The sequence below is a fragment of the Mobula birostris genome, chromosome 7 (genome assembly GCF_030028105.1).
Source record: "Mobula birostris isolate sMobBir1 chromosome 7, sMobBir1.hap1, whole genome shotgun sequence".
Classification (NCBI taxonomy): domain Eukaryota; kingdom Metazoa; phylum Chordata; class Chondrichthyes; order Myliobatiformes; family Myliobatidae; genus Mobula; species Mobula birostris.
Window position 1 is genome coordinate 131,091,601 of NC_092376.1, and position 23,569 is coordinate 131,115,169.

Consider the following 23,569-nt stretch of genomic DNA (forward strand, 5'->3'; position numbering starts at 1 on the left):
TCTGTAAAAAAAAGCCAAAGGTGATAAGAGGATGGCTTCTACAACAGGATAATGAACCTAAACACACCTCAAAATCCACAATGGACTACCTCAAGAGGCAAAAGCTGAAGGTTTTGCCATGGCCTTCACAGTCCACTGACCCAACCATCATCGAGAATCTGTGGATAGACCTCAAAAGAGCAGTGCATGCAAGACGCCCCAAGAACCTCACAGAACTAGAAGCCTTCTGCAAGGAAGAATGGGCAAAAATCCCCCAAACAAGAATTGAAAGACTTCCAGCTGGCTACAAAAAGCATTTACAAACTGTGATACTTGCCATAAGGGGTGTTACTAAGTACTGCCATGCAGGGTGCCCAAACTTTTGCTTTGGACCTTTTTCCTTTTTTGTTATTTTGAAACTGTAAAAGATAGAAATAAAAAAGTTTTCTTGCTTAAGATATTAAAGAAATGTGTCATCTTTAACTTTATGCCTTTTGGATATCAGTTCATCTTTTACTCGCTTAGCTATTCACAGTAACAGAAATTTTGACAGGGGTGCCCAAACTTTTGCATGCCACTGTATATACCTCTATCAGGTCATCTCTCAGCCTCCTTCACTCTTGGGGGGAAAAAGGTGCAGCCTGTCCAATCGCTCTTCATAACTAAGTTCTCCAATCCACTCCATGCCTTGAAGAATTTCCTCTGTAGTTTCTCCAGGGCAATGAGTTTGTTCCCACAGAACGGCAAACATAATTGTACAGAACACTCAAAACATGCACTAAACTGTTTTGTAAGGTTGCCTTTAATCGTGTTTATGCCGACCGACGAAGGCAAATAAGCGACATACTTTATGCACCTTCTACCTACCTGTTTTAAGGAATTATGATCTAGATCTTCAAGGTTCCCTATTCATCAACATTCCTTTACACCCTACCATTTACTGTTACGTCCTACCTCAATTTGGCTTCCTAAAATGCATCACCTTGCACTTGACACAATTAAATATGATCTACCAACACTCCCTTAACTTTCCATTTGATTTATATTATGCTGTAGCTTTGGACAACTTCCATCATTATCTACAAAACCTTGAACTTTGAAGTAATCTACAAAATTATTAATCATTTCTCCTACAGTCACAGCATTCTGGGATAGATTCTAAGTATTCCATAACATTTAACACCTTACCCTTAATAGTGATATGCTCCAGACCATGAATGTACCCTACCACTCCCAAACTCACTATCTTCCACATTCCTTTCCTTGATGAATACCAAGGATGAAAAGTATTTATTTATGACCTTGCCTGCACAGATTACCCCTTTGATCCTAAATGGATCCACCCTTTTTCTGCACACTGCTCTTGCTATTGATAAATATATAGAATGACTTGGGATATTTCTCCCAATTTCTTTTGCCAATTTTCTTTTACACTATTGAAATCAGTCTTCCCTTTAACTGGAGGACTGATCTTGTCCCTTTCCATGATGACCTTAAGACTTACAGACATATGGCTCTTGTTCCCAAATGGACAATTCTACCATATGGAGACACAAGAGACTGCAGCTGTTGGGAATCTTGAGCAACACACAGAAAATACTGGAGGAACTCAGGTAGACAAGCAACATCTATGGAGGGAATTAAACAAATGACATTTCGGGCTGAGACCCTTCATCAGGACATGCCTAGTTTCATTTCCTAAAGTCAAGTACTGTCCTGTCTCTAGTGGAGCCATCTACGTATCATCTCGAAAACCTCTCTTAGACTTAATAAATTCTACGCCATCTAAGCCCCTTGCACTAAGGAAATCATAGTCAATACTGGGAAAACTACAATCCCTAACTATAACTATTACTCTTATACCTTCCTGCCATTTGCTTACATATCTCTTTCCCACTGACTACAGAAGGTCTCTAGTATAAACCTGCACAGTGATTGTTCCTCTCTTATTCCTAAATTCTACCCACATAGCTTCATTTGATACCCCCAAAGTACTGGTTAAAATGAAAAAAAAAAAACAAAAAGTAACAGGACAGGAAGAAAGATTGGGAATCTGGATGCAAATTTATTATCTTCAGAGATGGATGACCAAATCTATGGTTTTAATCACAAAAACACAAGCTGTCAAATTTAAAACTGTGGCTTCAATTGAGAGTGAACAGCCAATAAATTTAATCAGGCTTGGGATATCAGTGAAATTAGAGAGGAGAGCAAGCCTGATGAATTCAGGTGGAGGTTCAGGTGAAAATAAGAAATTGCAGGGTAGAATTTTGGGGAAACTATGCAGTGAGAAACTTGAGAAAAAGAACACGAGATGCTCAAAAAAGATGGAAGTGCCAGGGAACATTTGTTTGGGCTGGAGGTAGGAGGAATGGGGAGGTATTGACAATGGACTAAGATGTGATTTGGTGATAAGAGTAATATCACCACTGCGTCAGTTTAAGCAGGATAAGTGGTAGAAAATATAACAAGACTAAAAGACTTAACTTAAGAAGAATGTCATCATCTCCCACAATAAACTTACAGATGGCAGGCCATCATTACCAAATAAATGGACACTCTATACACACGTAGAGAACAGTGACTGCAGATCAGCACTGAGTGAGCTGATATGGAAGAACGCGATTATCATGATTCACTTCTAGATCGCATGCTTGAAGAAGTTGATAAGTATCCTCAATTGGGCACTTGGAGATTACTGTTTCTAAAAAGGTAATGACAAACACAAGTAAAATAGTTCTCTCTTGCCACACAAAAATAGTAAAAGCTCTTGCATGCACACACCTGAATATATGACATAGCACTTCATGCGAGAAATGATTCATATAATCCCTTGGCTCATCTTCTTTTGCAACTTCACCTATTTTATTCAAACTTGGACATGTTTTGATAATTTTTCGTCGCGGTCCCATCTTCAGCAAGTATCCCTTCAAGTATGCTCCTTTATACAGTCACTAAAAATCCAAACATATAACATTTTCAGAAAATAATCAGTAAGTTAGGATCATATGATTAATTAATGAACAACACACACAAAATGTTGGAAAAACTCAGGTTGGGCAGTATCAATTGAGAAAAATAACCTTAATTAATGAAGATGGCTTGGCATTGACAAGGTACTTCTGATCTCATCTACACTGATAAAATTAGTTTCTAATTAACAAGAACTGTCGGCAAAAATAAAACACAATTTAGCACCAAGTGATAATCTTATGTAAGTGGTAATGACAGATCTTTTGCCATTCCATCCCTGGTAGAAAATATTAGAATACAAAAATGAGCAGGCAGCTTATTGTTTGAATAGCTTATATAAACAATTAGGAAAAAAATGAATTCCATGGTCATGTGGTTTATTTCACGTGTTAATAAGGTACAGTACAGAAGTGAACTCTGGCAGCGAGATGGTAAGTATATAAGTATATGTTCATCATCTGCCAACTAATACATTCTAAATTGATTAAGATGATTACATGATTATAATGCGCAAGGAATGATTGTTCTCTAGTGCTCCATGAGAATTTTCTGCTCTTCACTAGATTCCTCAAGGTACTCTCTGTTCCCCTAAATATGGATGGGGGCCTTGCTCTCATTTTCTTAAGTGCAACAGTGATGCACTGCACACCAAATAACTCACTGTCGCAACAACTTGTATTACATATAAACCTAGTCTGAAACACAAGGTCATTTTTGCATCAAGATTTGTGAGCAGATTACAACATCAAAATACAGGTTTCCTTCATCCTATGAAGAAGTTGTTCCAGAAAGCACCCTTGAATTGACTTTTACCACTAGACCTAATGTGGGACAGCATCTCCTTCACTTCCTTTATAATGCTTCATGTCTTTATATATTTCTTACTCGTGCAATCTGCCCATTCAGTTACCTGCATAAAGGATTCAGAATTATTATTTAGATCCATGTAACTTAGTACTAAGGCAAAATGCTGCAGATTCTGGAAATCAAAGTTCAAAATAAATTTAGTATCAAGGTATGAATATGTCACTATATACTACCTTGAAATTAATTTTCTTGTGAGCACTCACAGTAGAACAAAGAAATACCTAATACCTAATCTAAAACCAAAGTGGAAACTTCTGGAAAGACTCAGCACATTACAGAAGGTCACCAACATGAAACAGTCTCTCTCTTCTACTTTCTCTCTTAACAGGTGCAGTAGATCTGTTGTGTATTTCCAGATTGGTTCTATTTTTAAATTTTTTTTAATAACTTTACTGAGAGGTCTTACATTTTTTTGCAAAAAAGCATAAGAGGTCATAGTAAATGTTGTACTCAGTTAAGTCAACATTTAAACCTGGATCTTACATAGGCAGATTTTTTTCAGTGACAAAAAGTAGAATAATATTATTTTAAAAACATAAAAGCAACAAAATAATGAACTGAAATATCAAGTCAGATCAGGTTGTAACATTCTTTTCAATGTCACATAAACCAACAAACCAAATTGAAAATTAAGTGTGGCCCTGAGGAGATATAAACCTCTTGTAGATTGAAGGGGCAATGGTCTGGATAATGTTCCCCACTAAACTTGAAAGAAAGAAAAACCTGGCTATTCATTTTACTTATCCCTTCTGGATCTTGTATATAAAGTTTTCTTCCATTTAGCTTAAAAATAGTAGTGAATTAAATTGATTTTATTTCTTACATCCTTCACATACTTGAGTAAAAATCTTTAAATTACGCCTCCATCCAAATGTGCAATATGCAATCCGAGTAATTTATAATAAATAGAACAGTCAATGTAATGTAGAAATACACTCAAATCAGCATGAGTTAATCAGCCTGATGGCCTGGTGGAAGAATCTGTCGCAGAGCCTGTTGGTCCTGGCTTTTATGCTGCGGTACTGTTTCCTGGATGGTAGCAGCTGGAATAGATTGTGGTTGGGGTGACTCAGATTACATATCACAACTAATCGATGTTATCATCCAGTGACACAATGAAGCACTATGATTTTTTTCTCATTAAAGATGGAAAGTAAAACACAGAAAAGGAAGAACATTGCAAAAGTTGGAAATCCAAAATAAAAAAAAACACTACCGAGCATATTCAGTTGACCAGGCAAGAGCTGTGGGAGTGAAAATGAGTACTTTTAAAAATAGGAGCAGCAGCAATTCGGAATAGGGAGGAATGAAATTAATTATATGGGAAAATTACTAATTTAGAAACAAACCCAATGACCATCGTATAGCTATGTCTGATTTTATCATAGCTGAATGAGAATAGTCACAAGAACAGATCCCCTGATTGAAATATTTTAATCACACTGCATGCCTGACGATTTTATTCCTGTTCTAACTGCAACATTTGTCAGTAAATTTTGTAAATCTTGGAATTTCCAGCAGCTAAAGGGAGATTCTAACTGCTTGTTCAAACAGATCAGTACCTGTCCAACATAACTGGTGAATCTGAAAAGCTATCCCACAGCCCAACCTATCTAGTTTACATCCACAATAATTGCAAAATCTATTATCATTCAATGCCTTCACAATGTTCTTTATGAGCTGAAATCTTCCAGTGACTTCCCTGAGGATATTTTCTCTATACAGGTTTCCCCCACTATCCGAAGATACAGCATACCTATGAAACCGTTCGTAAACTGAAATGGCGTAAAACGAAGAAGCAATTACCATTAATTTATATGAGAAAATTTTTTGAGCGTTCCCAGACCCAAAAAATAACCTGCCAAATCATACCAAATAGCACATAAAACCTGAACCATAAACTAACATATTGTAAAAGCAGGAATGATATGATAAATACACAGCCTATATAAAGTAGAAATAATGTATGTACAGTGTAGTTTCACTTAACAGAATCGGGAAGAATGAACCAAAATCGATTTGTCGAAAAAAAAATGGACACGTGCACGCATATGTACTTCACTCATTCGCACGTACACGCATTCACACGTCACGCATGCGCACACACTTGCCCACGCAAGGCTTCATGGTCATGGTAGTCTTTCTTGGGGTAAACACAAGTTTAAAGCGAGCGTCTTTTATCGTAAAAGCGAAAATCCTCTTTCGGTTAACGAAAACAGGTACTAATGTAGGTCTTTCGTAAAAGTGAAATGTCGTAAAGAGAACGTTCGGAAAGCAGGATACCTGTATCCTGTGTCCCTTCTCCCCTGCACATCTGACAGGCCAAAAATCTACAAGCATCTGCATCATTATTCACCACTTATCCCCTCCCCAAACTCCAATTCCTCATGGCTCTCCTCTCTAATTCCCTAATGAGAATTGTACCAGATCTTTGTACCTATTAACCAGCTAGTCTCTTAATCTGCTAATTTGAGTCTCAGAAAATAATTCTAATGAAAATCAGATCCTACAGATCATAGACCTTAAGACATATGAGAAGAATTAGGCCATTCAGCATTTCAAGTTTGCTCTGCCATTCCATTATGGCTGATTTATTATCCTTCTCAACCCCATTCTCCTCCCTTCTTCCTGTAACCCTTGACACCCTGATTAATCATGAAACCACCTACCTCTGCCTTAAACATACCCAATGACTTGGCCTATATAATTGTCTGTGGCAATGAATTCCCACATCCTCTGGCTAAAGAAATTTTTCCTCATCTCTGTTTAGTGAGATCCACTTTCATTCTTCTAAACTCCAGTGAGTACAGGCCCAGAGCCATCAAATATTCCTCATATGTTAACCCTTTCATTCCTGGGATCATTCACACAGAGCACCTCTGGATCCTCTCCAATGTAGCACATTTTTTCTGGACAATGTTTCTCACCACCTTGGCTGAACACAGGAGCACTTTTTAGTAATAGACAAAGACGACTGCGCTGCTCCAAAGAGCGCTACATGAGATCATTCTTACCCTTGGCCACTAGGTTCTATAGTGAGTCAACCTATAGGTGGGGAGGAGATAACCCTCCACTGTTAGACTGCTTGAGGTAACATTTTTTCTTTCTTGCTTCTTTTCTAATATTTGTATATCTATGCACTTGTAATGCTACTGTGACACCTATTTCCTTTGGGATCAATAACGTATCTATCTATATGCATTTGCCGTCCTTACCACTGAGTCAACCTGCAAATTACCCTTTAGAGAATCCTGCACAAGGACTCCCAAGTCCCTTTGCACCTCTGATTTTTGAATTTTCTTCCCATTCAAAAAATAGTCCACACCTCTATTCCTTCCACCAAGGTATATAACCATGCGCTTCCCAACACAATATCCCATCTGCAACTTCTTTGCCCATTCTCCCAATCTAAGTCCTTCTGCAGACACCCTGCTTCCTCAACACTACCTGCCCCTCCACCTATCTTGGTATCATCCGCAAAGCTGGCCACAAAGCCATCAACGTCTTCATCCAAATAACTGACACATATTATTGCTCAAAAGTCTTAGACACACATGCAAGAAAAATTCTGTAAAGCGAAGACGCTTTCAAAAATAATGAAAATTTTCTAAATTATCAAAAATATTACTATAAAAAGCAGTAAACAGTAAAAAAAAAATCAGATCAATATTTGGTGTGACCACCCTTCACCTTTAAAACTGATTCAATTCTCTTTGGCACACTGTCATGCAGGTTTATAAGAAAATTGACTGGTAGGTTGTTTCAAGCATCTTGGGAGAACTTGCCACTGTTTGTCTTCAGATTTTGGCTGTCTCGTTTGCTCTGTTTCTTCAGATGATTCCAGCGAGCTTCAATGTAGTGATCGGGGGCCATGCCATCTGTGCAGAACTCTTTGTTCTTCTTTTCGCTGAAGATAGATCTTTATAACTTTGGTCGTGTGGTTGGGGTCATTATCCCTTTGCAGAATGAAGTTGGGACCAATCAGACCTGACGGTATTATGTGATGGATAAAAATCTGCTTATACTTCTCAGCACTGAGCACTCCATTAATTCTGACCAGATCACCGACTCCATTTGCAAAAATGCAGCCCCAAACCTGCAGCCAACCTCCGCCATGCTTCATTATTGGTTGTAGACACTCATCCACGTAGACCTCTCCAGCTCTTCTACAGACAAACTACCTCCTGTTTGAAACAAAAATTTCAAATTTACACTCGTTGAGTCCGGAGCACTTGCTGCCATTGTTCAACAACACAATCCTTGTGTTTTTGGGCACAGGTGAGTCTCTTGGCTTTGTTTCCACTTTGGAGGACTGGCTTTTTGGCAGCATCTCTTCCAATGAAGACCATTTCTCACAGGACTGTAGAGATATGTACTTGGATTCCAGTGATTTCTGAGAGTTCAGAGCTGATATCAGTGCAGCACTTCTTCAAATTTAGAAGCAATGTCAGTTTGATGCATCTCTCATCTGATGCACTCAGTTTCCATGGCTGACCACTGCATTTCCGGTCTTCAACCTTGCCTGTTTCTTTGTGCTTCTTAAGAACTTGGACAGCACATCTTGAAACTCCTGTCTGCTATGAAATTTCAGCTTGGGAGAGATCTTGCTGATGCAAGATAACCACCTTGTGTCTTGTTGCTATGATCACCTTTGCCATGGTGTAATAACTAATGATTTGAACGTTAAACTGTCACAACTGCCACACTGTCACCTATCAGTTTGCTTGTTCTTCACCTAGTTTGATTCCTTCTACACCCATTTCTGTTTCAGTCACTGATCATAAGCACCTGTTTGTTATCTTTGTTTAATCATACACTGGGCTATGTTTCTACAAAATAATCAAGTTTTTATCTGAAAAGTAGTATATTACTTAATATGTTACTTTGTTTATCAAAATACAATTTCTTTGTAACATTTAATTTTTTGGAAAAGGAATGTTTGAAAATCTAAAATATAGTCTCTTCTACTGACACTAATGCAGAAGACAAAAAAATAAGCACTTAAAGGAAACATTATATAAACTAGCAACACACATAAAAATTGCTGGTGAACGCAGCAGGCCAGGCAGCATCTATAGGAAGAGGTACAAACGACGTTTCGTGCCGAGACCCTTCATCAGGACTAACTGAAAGAAAAGATAGTACGAGACTTGAAAATGGGAGGGGGAGGGGGAGATCTGAAATGATAGGAGAAGACTGGAGGGGGAGGGATGGAGCTAAGAGCTGGAAAGTTGATTGGCAAAAGGGATGTGAGAGGATCATGGGACAGGAGGCCGAGGGTTTATATAAACTATCTAGGGTGCAGTTGTGTACCTTTCAAAAAGGTCTTCTAATATACAGTAACAAACTACAGCAAATTCAGAATGGATCAAATAATAGCACATTTATTATTTTACTTGCTAGGGAAGATCTAACCCCATACAAGTTAACATCTGGAAATCGCTTCATTCTTATAGCTCAAACCAAACGACTTTTATACTTTTTACAGAGAAGAATAATTAATTCTATTCTATAACATTCCACCGTTATTTGCATCTTTATCTGGTCTTGTTTAGAAGTTTGTGTCCTATTTACCTCTGTTGTCAAATCACACCCCACCCCAGCCATCAAACTCAGATCCCCTGTCATAAAACACACACAGCTTCTTATAAGCCTCCATCCAAACTAGCAAACCACTCTGGGATTTCATAGGTTCCATTTTGTCACATTACATTTTACAAAAGTTAGAAATTCATAAAGAGTTCAGGGTTACAGATACAGTGGCATGCAAAGGTTTGGGTACCCCTGTCAAAATTTCTGTTACTGTGAATATCTAAGCTAGTAAAAGACTAATTGATTTCCAAAAGGCATAATGTTAAAGATGACACATTTCTTTAATATTTTAAGCAAGAAAACTTTTCTGACTTCCATCTTTTACAGTTTCAAAATAACAAAAAAGGAAAAGGGCTTGAAGCAAAAGTTTGGGCATCATGCATGGCAGTACTTAGTAACACCCATTTTAGCAAGTATCACAGCTTGTAAACACTTTTTGTAGCCAGCTAAGAGTCTTTCAATTTTCCTTTGGGGGATTTTCACTCATTCTTCCTTGCAAAAGACTTCTAGTTCTGTGAGATTCTTGGGTCGTCTTGCATGCACTGCCCTTCTGAGGTCCATCCACAGATTCTCAATGATGTTTAGGTCAGGGGACTGTGAGGGCCATGGCAAAACCTTCAGCTTGTGCCTCTTGAGGTAGTCCATTGTGCATCTTCAGGTGTGTTTAGGTTCATTATCCTGTTGTAGAAGCTATCCTCTTTTCATCTTCGGCTTTTTTACAGACTGTGTGATGTTTGTTTCCAGAATTTGCCGGTATTTAATCGAACTCATTCTTCCCTCTACCAGTAAATGTTCCCCGTGCCGCTGGCTGGAACACAAGCCCAAAGCATGATCCATCCACCCCCGTGCTTAACAGTTGGAGAGGTGTTCTTTTCATGAAATTCTGCACCCTTTTTTCTCCAAACATACCTTTGCTCCTTGCAGCCAAAAAGCTCTACTTTAACCTCATCAGTCCACAGGACTTGTTTCTAAAATGCATCAGATTGTTTAGATGTTCCTTTGAACCTTTTGAATAGAACTTCTTGGCCACAAGGAGGTTCATAGTCTGCTGAGGGCTAGATCTGTGGAATTTAAATTTGGTGACCTAGGTCTGTACAAGAAAATCAGGAAATAACTTGCGAAAGGGTACTTCAAGAGCTAAGGAATAACTCCAAGCGAGGTTAGAGGCAACACTGGATACACATCAACTCTGGCAGGGTTTGCATGCCATTACGTCCTACAAAGTGAAACCCAACATCATGAATGGCAGTGATGCTTCACTCTCAGACAAGCTCAACACCTTTTATGCTCGCTTTGAAAGAGAGAATAAAACTACGACTATGAAGATTCCTGTAGCACCCGGTGACGAGATGATCTCTGTCTCAGAGGCTAACATCAGACGATCTTTCAGGAGGGTGAACCCTCACAAGGCAGTAGACCCCAACGGAATATCTGGTAAAGCTCTGAAATCTTGTACCAACCAACAGACAGGGGTGTTCAAAGACATTTTCAATCTCTCACTGCTACGGTTAGAAGTTCCCACCTGCATCAAAAGGGCAACAATTATACCAGCGCCAAGAAAAGCAGCGCAAACTGCCTTAATGACTATCATCCAGTAACACTCACATCTACAGTGAAGAACTGCTTTGAGAAGTCGGTCATGGCTAGAATCAACTCCTGCCTCAGCAAGCTCCTGGACCCACTGTAAAAAGCCTATCACCACAATAGGTCTACTATGGAAGTGATGTAATTGGCTTTTCATATGGTCCTGGATCATCTGGACAATACAATACCTGTCAGGATGCTGTTTACTGACTATAGCTCTTGTTTAACACCATCATTACTACAGTCCTGGGCCTCTGTACCTCTCTCCGCAAATGGATCTTCAACTTCCTAACCAGGAAACAACAATCAATATGGATTGGAAATAACATATCCACCTCACTGACAATCAACACTGGCACATCTCAGGTATGTCTGCTTAGCCCACTGCTCTACTCTCTCTACACCCATGACTGTGTGGCTAGACACAGCTCAAATGCCATCTATAAATTTGGGGACAATACAATTGTTGGCAGAATTTCAGATGGTGACGAGAAAGCGAACAGGAGCGAGATATACCAGCTAGTTGAGTGATATTATAGCAAAAACCTTGCACTCAACATCAGTAAGACCAAAGAGGTGACTGTGGTCTTCAGAAAGGGTAAGATGAGAGAAAACACACTAGTCCTCATAGAGGGATCAGAAGTGGAGAGAGTGAGCAATTTCAGGTTCCTGGTTACAGCAGCTATATTTCATTAGAAGTTTAAGGAGGTTTGGTATATCATGTAAAACACTTGAAAATTTCTAGACATTCAAGACACCTTCAAGGAGCGGTGCCTCAAAAAAGCGGCGTTTATCATTAAGGACCCCCACCACGCAGGAAATGCCATCTTCTCATTGTTACCGTCAGGAAAAAGGTACAGAAGCCTGAAGGCACACACTCAATGATTCAGGAACAGCTTCTTCCCCTCTGCCATCTGATTTCTGAGTGGACATTGAACCCATGAACACTACCTCACTACTTTTTATTTCTGTTTTTGCACTACTTATTTAACTATTTAATATGCATTACTTTAATTCAGTTATATTATCATGTATTGCATTGTACTGCTGCCGCAAAGTTAACCACATAACCACATAACTACAGCACGGAAACAGGTTGTCTCGGCCCTTCTAGTCTGTGCCGAACTCTTACTCTCACCTAGGCCCACTGACCCGCGCTCAGCCCATAACCCTCCATTCCTTTCCTGTCCATATAGCTTTCCAATTTAACTTTAAATGACAGCATCAAACCTGCCTCAACCACTTCTGCTGGAAGCTCATTCCACACAGCTACCACTCTCTGAGTAAAGAAGTTCCCCCTCATGTTACCCCTAAACTTTTGCCCTTTAACTCTCAACTCATGTCCTCTTATTTGAATCTCCCCCACTCTCAATGGAAAAAAGCCTATCCACATCAACTCTATCTATCCCCCTCATAATTTTAAATACCTCTATCAAGTCCCCCCTCAACCTTCTACACTGCAAAGAATAAAGACCCAACTTGTTCAACCTTTCTCTGTAACTTAGGAGGTGAAACCCAGGTAACATTCTAGTAAATCTTCTCTGTACTCTCTCTATTTTGTTGACATCTTTCCTATAATTTGGTGACCAGAACTGTACACAATACTCCAAATTTGGCCTTACAATTTCAACATTGCATCCCAACTCCTATACTCAATGCTCTGATTTATAAAGGCCAGCATACCAAAAGCTTTCTTCACCACCCTATCCGCATGAGATTCCACCTTCAGGGAACTATGCACCATTATTTCTAGATCCCTCTGTTCAACTGCATTCTTCAATGCCCTACCATTTACCATGTATGTCCTATTTTGATTAGTCCTACCAAAATGTAGCACCTCACATTCATCAGCATTAAACTTCATCTGCCATCTTTCAGCCCACTCTTCTAACCGGCCTAAATCTCTCTGCAAGCTTTGAAAACCTACTTCATTATCCACAACTCTACATATCTTAGTATCATCTGCATACTTACTCATCCAATTTACCACCCCATCATCCAGATCATTAATATATATGACAAACAACATCGGACCTAGTACAGATCCCTGAGGCACACCACTAGACACCGGCCTCCAATCTGACAAAGTTATCCACCACTACTCTCTAGCGTCTCCCATCCAGCCACTGCTGAATCCATTTTACTACTTCAATATTAATAACTAATGATTGAACTTTCCTAACTAACCTTCCATGTGGAACCTTGTCAAAGACCTTACTGAAGTCCATATAGACAACATCCACTTTACCCTCGTCAACTTTCCTAGAAACCTCTTCAAAACATTCAATAAGATTTGTCAAACATGACTTTCCACGCACAAATCCATGTTGATTGTTCCTAATCAGACCCTGTCTAACCAGATAATTATATATACCATCTCTAAGAATACTTTCCATCAATTTACCCACCACTGACGTCAAACTCACAGGCCGATAATTGCTAGGTTTACTCTTAGAACCCTTTTTAAACAATGGAACAACATGAGCAATACGCCAATCCTCCGGCACCATCCCCGTTTCTAATGACATTTGAAATACTTCTGTCAGAGCCCCTGTTATTTCCACACTAACTCCCCTCAAGGTCCTAGAGAATATCCTGTCAGGGCCCGGAGACTTATCCACTTTTATATTCCTTAGAAGCGCCAGTACTTCCTCTTCTTTAACCATCATAGTTTCCATAACTACCCTACTTGTTTCCCTTACCTTACACAATTCAATATCCTTCTCCTTAGTGAATACAGAAGAAAAGAAATTGTTCAAAATCTCCCCCATCTCTTTTGGCTCCGCACATAGCCATCCACTCTGATTCTCTAAGGGACCAATTTTATCCCTCACTATCCTTTTGCTGTTAATATAACTGTGGAAACCCTTTGGATTTATTTTCACCTTACTTGCCAAAGTAGCTTCGTATCTTCTTTTAGCTTTTCTAATTTCTTTCTTAAGATTCTTTTTACATTCTTTATATTCCTCGAGCACCTCATTTACTCTGAATTAAACCCGAATCAGGATTTCTGACTTTTTAAGTCTTCCGCGCTTCACTGCCCAATGTCACACGCCTGCGCAGTCCTGCCTCTCTTAACTCCGTTAACAAAGTTTCACTACATATATTGATGACAGTAAACCTGATTCTGATCTGAAATCAGTATTCCTAATTGGAATAAAATAAATTATAAAGGCTATTTGGTTGTGGTTAACTAGGCAAATAAATTAAAATGCATGACAATAAAAAGTAATAGCTACATTTTAAAGAGTTAATACAGTCTTACAATTCATCTATATGTCCATGATGCAAAAGTAAGCCTAACAGAAAAGTTTGCCCAAATTTGGCAATTAATAATCATAGCACTATTAGATCAAAGATGAATGAGCAAACTTTACAAAAGAAAAAGGAGTAGGACCAGCGGTTGATCATTTATCCATCCCATCTTATAAATATTTAACAATCCAACCTCCACTATTCTTGGTGGCAGTGAATTCCAGAGATGCACTACTGCAAGAGAGAACAAATTCTTTGCACTGCATTTTTGAATGAATAGTTCCATATCTTGTTATTTTGTCCCATGGTTCATGATTTTCACTAATTGGGAGAATATCTCAGCACCCACGCTGTCAACCCCCAATAGGCTCTTATGTGTTGAATAAGGTTACCCTTCATTTCTCTCAACTCCCAAGGAATATAGATGCAAATTGGTGTCTCTTTACAGGACAACCCCTCAACCCAGTATTATCCTGGTGAATCAGCATTATGGTCTTATGGAAACCAGTATTATCCTAGTTTCCATAAGACCATTAGGCATAGGAGCAGAATTAGGCCATCTAGCCCACCGGGTCTGTTCCACCATTCAATCATAGCTGATCCTTTTTTTAAAATCTCCTCCTCAACCCCAGTTCCCAGCCTTTTCCCTAGAACCCTTGATGTCATGTCCATTCAATCCCTACCCTAAATACACCCAATGACTTGGCCTCCACAGCTGCATATGGCAACAAATTCCACAAATTCACCATCCTTTTCCTAAAGAAATTTCTCAGCATCTCTGTGTTGAAAGGGCTCCCCTCTTTCCTGAGGCTGCACCCTCTTATCTTAGACTCTCCTACCATGGGAAACATCCTTTCCACATCTACTCTGTCTAAGCCCTTCAACATTCAAAAGGTTTCAATGAGATCCCCGCTCATCCTTCTGAATTCAAGTACAGACCAGCAGCCAATGTTCCTCGTATGATAACCCTTTCATTCCTGTCTCCAATGCTATTTCATCCACTTTTAGACAAGGATACTAAAACTATGCACAGTATTCCAGTGTGATCTCATCAAAACTGCACAATTGTAGCAAAACTTCTCTAACTATTAAATTCCAACCCCTTTGTAATAAAGGCCATCATGTCACTTGCGTAAATACTTTATGGATCTGCCTGCTAACTATATTTGATTCACGCACTAAAACACCGACATCGCTCTGAGCTAAACTCATTTACAGGCTCTCTCCATTAGACAATAACCTGTCATTTGACACCTCTTACCAGAGAGCATGGCCTCCCCACATTAAACTTCGTTTGATAGGTTTTCACCCAAGAGCTGATTGTGGGCTTCAGAAAGGGTAAGGTGAGAAAATACAAATCAGTCTTCATAGAGGGATCAGAAGTGGAGAAAGTGAGCAATTTCAAGTTCCTGGGTGTCAATATCTTTGAGGATCTAACCTGGTAACAACATAATGATGCAGCTATAAAGGCAGCAAGACAGAGAATATAATTCATTAGAAGTTTGAGGAAATTTGGCTTATCATTTATAACACTCAAAAACTTCTACAGATGTACTGTGGAGATCATTCTGACTGGCTGCATCACCATCTGGTATGGGGAGGGGGCAGGCGGCACTGCACAGGATTGAAGTAAACTGCACAGGGGGAGAAAATTAGTCAGCTCCATCATGGTTACTAGCCTCTGTAATATCCAAGACACCTTCAAGGAGCAGTGCCTCAGAAAGGCGGCATCCATTATTAAGGACCCCCGCCAGTCAGGACTTGCCCTCTTCTAATTGTTACCATCAGGAAGGAGGTATAGAAGTTTGAAGGCACACACTCAATAATTCAGAAACAGCTTCTTCCCCTCTGCCATCCAATCTCCACATGGATACTGAACCCATGAACACTATCTCACTACTTTTTTTTTTAAAAAGTTCTATTTTTGCACTACTTACTTTAACTATTTAATATGTATATATACTTACTGTAATTCAGTTTTTTTCTATATCATGCATTGCATGTGCTGCCACAAAGTTAAAGAATTTCATAACACACAGTGCCTAGGAAAAGAATTCACCCCCCCCCCCCCACAACCCCGGAAGATTTCGCATTCTTGTTTTACAGTATTGAATCACAGTGGATTTAATTTGGCTTTTTTGACACCGATCAACAGAAAAAGACTCTTTCATGTCAAAGTGAAAACAGATCTCTACAAAATGATCTAAATTAAATACAAATATAAAATACAAAATAATTGATTGCATAAGTATTCATCACCCATTAATATGGCACACCAAATCATTACTGGTGCAGCCAACTGGTTTTAGAAGTCATATAATTAGTTAAAACAGAGATCTGTTTTTGGAAATCTGTGAGCAGTCAAGGTGTTTCAGTTGATTGTAGTAAAAATACACATGTATCTGGAAGGTCTAACTGCTGGTGAGTCAGGATCCTGGCAAAAACTACACCATGAAGTCAAAAGAACACCCCAAGCAATTCTGCAAAAAGGCTATTGAAAAGCACGAATTAGGAGATGGATACAAGAAAATTTCCAAGTCACTGAATATCCCTTGGAGTACAGTTAAATCAATCAAGAAATGGAAAGAATAAGGCACAGCTGTAAATCTGCCTAGAACAGGCCGCACTCAAAAACTGAGAGACCACGCAAAATGGAGACTAGTAAGGGAGGTCACCAAGAGACCTATGACAACTCTGGAGGAGTTAAAGGCTTTAGTGGCTGGGATCGGAGAGAATATGCATGAAACAACTGTTGTCTGGGTGCTTCACCAGTTGCAGCTTTATGGAAGTGGCAAAGAGAAAGCCACTGTTGAAAAAAAACTCACATGATATCTCAGCTAGGGTTTGCCAGAAGGCATATGGAAGACTGAATGGCTGGAAGAAGGTTCTATGGTTGATGAAACCAAACTTGAGCTTTTTGGCCATCAGACCAAATGCAAAGTTTGGTGTAAACCAAACACAGCACATCAACTCAACCCAACCCCATTCCTACCATGACGCATGCTGGTGTCTGCATCATACTGTGGGGATGCTTCTCTGCAGCAGGCCCTGGAAGGCTTGTGAAGGTAGAGAGTAAAATGATTGCAGTAAAAGAGCGAAATCCTGGAGGAAAACCTGATGCAGTCTGCAAGCGAACTGTGACTTGAGAGATTTGTTTTCCCCAAGCATAAAGTGAAAGCTACACAGAAATGCTTAAAAACAACAAAGTTAATGTCCTGAGTGACTAAGCCAGAGTCCAGACCTCAATCCAATTGAGAATTTGTGGCTGGACTTGAAAAGGGCTGTTCACTCACGATCCCCATGCAATCTGACAGAGCTTGAGCAGTTTTATAAAGAAGAATGGGGAAAAATTGCAGTGTCCAGATGTGCAAAGCTGATAGCCTATCCGCACAGATTCAAGGCTGTAATAGCTGCCAAAGGCGCATCTAGTTATGCAATTATTTTGTGTTTTATATTTGTAATTAATTTAAATCACTTTATAGAGATCTGTTTTCACTTTGACACAAAGAGTCATTTTCTGTTGATCGGTGTCAAAAAAGCCATTAAATTCACTGTGATTCAATGTTGTAAAATAATAAAACATGAAAACTTCCAGGGGGTGGGGTGTAGAGAAAACTTTTTACAGGTACTGTAAGTCGGTGATATTAAGCCTGATTCTGACTCTGAACTCAATTTATCTAAATCCCATTGCAGAATCATCATGATATTTCAATTATTTTCATCAGTGCAGCAAGTTGGGAAACTTTACAATTCACCTGTCCTCTAAGTCAATAAAAGTCAAAAAACAATTTTTGAAATATCCCTCAGAAACAGTTATATTTATTTCAAATCTTTGTTTACTATGTGGCATCCTATTTTCAATCCATGAAGGAACAATTCTTCCAATGTCTTCAGCTCTTCATTTATGTAGCAGCCCCAAATGCATTTTGGAAATCTAAATATACTGCATACACAAGTTACCCTCCATCAACAATCATACAGTATGAAACACTGAAAGTAAATAGCAAGAGTAAAAATGAGAGAAAAACAAATGTCCTGGAAATGTTGAATTATGGCCTACATTCTTCGGTTTTAAAAGTGAAGATAGGGAATGCAATTTGTCATTTTCAAAAGCTCCGCATCTGCCAGAACAAAACCCACATAGAACATAGACAGCACTCTCAGGCCCACAATGTTGTGCTGACCAACATAAACCTACAGTTAATCTAATTCTTCCCTCTCACACAGGCCATAACCCTCCATCTTTTTTAATCGACATCTCTTAATGTATCAACATATTGACAAATAGTAAATAGGAAAATAGTAATCTGGCATCTGTCGTAAGGAATGTATTATAAATACAATATGGACAAACGCCTCCTGATACACGTGGGAGGAAACAAAAGCTATGTCTGTAGACCTATGTGGGGGAAAGGAAAGAAGGCTGACTATAGTTCGAGATGGTCACAGCTGATCTTGGCCCTGCAGGTGACAGGGATCGCAAGAGTACTGAGAGAAAAATATAACAGAAGGGCTGATTATATCATTATAGGGCTGTGGAAAGTGGAAAGAGGAGCAGGGACAGGCACAGGCAACTTTTGTAATCTGGATGCTGCAGGGTCAAGCAGCACCTGTGGAAGCAGAGGTATGGTCGACAGAGATCAAGAGTCTGCATCAAAACTACGAGTGTAGAGGAGAGAGCCAGTATAAAATTAAGGAGGGGGAATGAAGCAGTAGCTAGTAGGCCACAGGAAGAACCAGATGACAGCAGGGATGATGGCCGTGTGCAGTGGGAGGGGAGATCGGAGGCTAATATGCAGACACAAGATGTTGCAAATGTTGATGAGTAAGGGAAGTACTAAATGGAACCAAATAAGAGATAATGCCGGATCCAGTTGTGAGATGGGATAGAAGATCCCATGGATTAAATGTGTGCAAAACAAGAGCGAGGGCAGCAAGCCTGGGTGTTAGAAGTGAGAGTGAGAGAACCTGGATGGATCAGGAAAGAAATGAGCACAGGGAGTGCAGGGCACTTGAAATTGGAAATTTCAATGTTTATTCCACACGCTGTCGGCTACTGTTGTATGTTGTAAGAATTTGCTGGGCTGAGTAGAATGGGAGGGGAGTTACGGCAACGGAGGTTATCTGTAAATTGTGGAGAGATCGTTTAGAGATGGGGCTGACACGCACTATGATGGTTTGGGTGGGGGGGTAATTGAGACAAGGGGAGAAGACACTGCTAACTGTCTGCAGGGACGGAAATGGGGCTATCAATCTGATTGAGCGAAGATGAGGATGTCTGTCTTGGATGTGGGTAGAGACTGCACTGCCGGGCTGGGGGCAGAGCTGTCTCTGAGGGGGAGATGTGTGAAGTGACAGGGATAGAGCTGTCTATGACTATGGTACGATGGAAATGATAAGTCTGTAACTGGAAGATGAAGGGACACCTCTGAGGAGGGTGGAAACATAGGGTCATCTCTGTGGGAGGGGTTTGGCAATGGGACTGCCCTTTAGAGATACATCTCTGGGGATACAATAAAGGGGCACTATGGGGGGGGGGCGGCAGCACTGTCTTTAACGGTAGGTGGACAGGACTGTTTCTGGAGAAGATATGGCTGTCTCTGGGGTGCGGAGGGGTCTAGGCTCTTAGCAGTGGGGATAGGGCCAGTGCCATCTTGGGAGTGTGGGGAGGAGCGTAGACGTGTCTCTGGGGTGTGGGGAGAACAGCAGGCCTGACACAGGTCTGTCTCTGGGGGTCGGGGTGGAGGAGGCTGGAGCTGTCTTGGGGATGGAGGACACGGGGCTGCATTTGGAGGGGGAGGGGAGGACAGGTCGTTGTTTGGAAGATGGACGAAGTTGTCATGGGGTGGGGGAGGTAAGACAGGACTGACTAGCTACGGGTCCGGAGTGGGACGGTTCTGGGGAGTTCTGTTGTTATTTCCGTCACTTGGGATTCGGGATTCCGGGCCGTGTTGATCAGGCCCGGTGCTGTGCCTTTGCTAATCAGCAGCCCCGCCGCACCCCAGTGAAGGCCGGCCTACGCCTGACCCCCGACCCCCGCCACCGCCCCATTACACGCTCTGAGCTCGGACCGGCCGTTGCCCCCCTTCCCCTCACCTGCTCCGAGGAGCCGCCGCTCTGAGAGCTCGAGACCGGCCACTTCAACATCGGTCACCCACCCCCACTGTCCGCTGGCCGTCACTGCGCATGCTCCGCAGCCACGGCGAGCTGGCGAAGACAAACAAACCTCCTCAAATTTGGAAACGCGTTTCTCTTCTTTCCCAGTACGGTCTGGGCCCGAGTTTCCTCTTTTAATTCGGTCATCGGCTTTGATGCTTTGAAAGAATATTGGAACTATGGATGCATTGATTTGATGACATGATAGATATATATACACTGATTGCATTGTGTATTCTTTCGGTAAAAAAACACAAAGTAAAATATATCTGCTCTTAAGACACACACAAAGAAAGTGCTGGAGGAACTTATGAAGTCAGGCAGCGTCTATGGAAATGAATAGATAGTTGACGTTTCAGGCCTAGACCCTTCGGAGGAGTATTCAAATTAATATGACCCTACATATGCTTAGGATATTTATAGGATTTTCTGTTTTTTTTTTAATTTGTGATCCATCTCACTCGTTTTTCACACATTACATCTGAACAGAATCAGAATCAGGTTTAAGATAACTGGCATATTGTGAAATTTGCTTTTGTGGGAGCAGTACAATGTCTCAACATATAACAATACAATATATAATAATAGGAAAAAAACTAAATAACAGTAAGTATATAAATAGTTAAATTAAATACTTATTTACTGTCTGTTACACCACAGGAGTTTAGGACAGCAATGAAGGTCCTCCATCTCTAGCAGTGTTCAGAGATTATCTCATCATGTCAGTAACCTCTTGGTTTTCACTACTGTCACTCAGATGAGTCCCAGGTGGAGACTCAGAAATACAATCACACTCAGATGTCAAATGATTTTTCATTGCTGTTTTCGTAGTAAATTTTGTTTTACCAGCCAGAGTTGTTAGCCCTGAGCTGAACCCCCGAACCTGGAGGACCAGTGGACTTCTCTTAGTCTGATCTCTGCCCTTTGACCTGTTTGGCATAGATGACCCTACCAAGAGCCAAAGCATAAAGCCCTAACTCCAGCCACCATGGCTGTCCAGGTCATTGAGGCACGCAAGCCTCCAAACTGTGACAACGTTATGGTCCTCTTGGAGGTAAGTTAAATTAGTACAAAAGTAGAAATAAAAAAGTAGTTCATGGATTCAATGTCTGTTCAGAAATCATTGGGTTTGTGCCTCCTTTCTGATGGTAGCAACAAGAACAAGGCATAACCTGGGTGATGGGATCCTTAATGATGGATGGTGCCTTTCTGACGCATCGCTCCTTGAAGAGGTCTTGGATACTACAGAGGCTAGTGCCTATGATGGAGCTATGTTTACAACTCTGCACCTTTTTTTGATCCTGTGCAGTTGCACCCCACTCCCAGACCACAGAGTGATGCAGCCAGTTTGAATGCTCTCCGGGGTACATCTGTAGAATTTAGCGAGTGTTTTTGGTGCTTTCTTTGTAGCTGCCTTGATATGTTGGGTCCAGGTTAGACCCTCAGAAATATTGATATCCAGGAAATTGCTCACTCTTTCCACTTCTGATCCCTCTATGAGGACTGGTATGTTCCCTTGTCTGACCCTTTCTGAAATCCACAATCAGTTCCTTGGTCTTACTGACATTGATTGCAAAGTCGTTGCTGTGACAACATGTAACTAGCTGGTATATCTCACTCCTGTTCACATTCTCGTCACTGTCTGGAATTCTGCCAACAAATTTATAGATGACGTTTGAGCTATGCCGAACCATACAATCATGGGGATAGAGAGAGTAGAACAGTGGGCTAAGCACAAATCCCTGAGGTGCACCAGTGTTGATTGTCAGCCAGGTGAAGATGTTATTGCAATAAATGTGCCATTTAACCAATGAGAATATTTTTGGGATATGGGATGAAATCAGAGCACTTGGCAGAATCACAGAGGCCATGCAAACTGGTCAGGATTGAACATGGGTAACTAACAATCTCTTGGACAAATCCAGAGGGTCGATCAGTGTCTGTGGGAGCAAATGAATTGTCAACATTTTGGATTGAAACCCTAAATCAGGTCTTAATGCAGGGTTCTGACTCAGCATCAAAGGATGTAGGGATACGGAAGGGAAGTGGAGAAGATCAGTGGCAAGTACCATTTTGTACTACAGATATTTTAGACTTTGCCCATTTCCAACTAAAGTAAATCAAGTTCAAGTTTAATTGTCATTCAACCATACACAAATATAGGCAAACGAGACAAGGTTCCGCTGGGACCAAGGTGCAAAACACATTACCAACTGCACACTGAACATGGCACACAGCAGAAACAGAACATATGGTTACAATTTCAGAAAAGTATAATCACAAAGCGATAACAAATCCCTGAGTTGTCCTGGTTGAGCTTATTCTGTCCCTGAGCAAGCACTCGAGGGCAGAGCTGAGTGAACACCGAAAAGCAACACTGACGGGATAGGTCAGCCCCCAACCCAGTATGAAATCCAGCAACACACAGTCAGCTCCGGCAGTTCCTTTGCTGGCAACTGCAACAGGCGACTCCTAGGCATGAGGGTCTTGTCCGGACAACAAGCGAGGCCCCCCAGCTCCCCTGCTGTCAGTCTCTCCAGTGAACCAGACTTGCAGTGTTCTACGTTACCAATGGCCAACACGGTCTTGCAATCACAGTAATCACTTCCAAGATAATCACTTACAACGTCCTTGGACCATGCACAATCTCAGCACGTCCAGGCAAAAACAAACGTCAGGTCATCTCTCCTTAATATTCAATTTTTTTTCAGAATCATCATATCGCACCAGTCACCAACATTTTTAGGTTCATAGAAACATAGAAAACCTACAGCACAATACAGGCCCCTCGGCCCGCAAAGCTGTGCCGAATGACCAGTCATATAATAACCAGTCTGCAGGACAGTTCTAAAGTTGGAAATCCTGAAGCAAGCAACTCAACTCCTAAATCTCAAAAGACTTCCCGACATCTACAAGACAGAAGTCAGGATGAAGATCCTGATTTGCCATACTCTGAGAAGTACTGAATAAATGCATTTCTTAAGACAAGAGACCAACTACAGCGCCCAACATTTACTTGGTATACTCAAGGCAGACTGTAACTGTAGTGTGTTCCATTCCCAGCAGGCATTACACAGAGCTGACACGTCTCATATAATAATCAGAAGTGCAATGGGAGCAAGAGAACTGGAGCCATCTACAGGTTCTCTTCCATACATCACCA

General features: G+C 40.7%; 1 protein-coding gene across 3 annotated transcripts in view; it reads right to left on the reverse strand.

Moving 5' to 3' along the window:
- fbxo38 (F-box protein 38) overlaps positions 1-20,435 on the reverse strand; it is an 82,624-nt gene extending 62,189 nt beyond the window's left edge. For all 3 annotated transcript variants that reach the window (XM_072263755.1, XM_072263754.1, XM_072263757.1), the window contains exons 1-2: positions 20,347-20,435; positions 2,764-2,933 (exon numbers count right to left, since the gene is read on the reverse strand). In XM_072263755.1, coding sequence (XP_072119856.1) covers positions 2,764-2,891 — 128 coding nt within the window. In that variant the 5' untranslated portion in view covers positions 2,892-2,933; positions 20,347-20,435. The remainder of the gene's footprint in view (positions 1-2,763; positions 2,934-20,346) is intronic.
- Between the last annotated feature and the right edge of the window lie 3,134 nt (positions 20,436-23,569).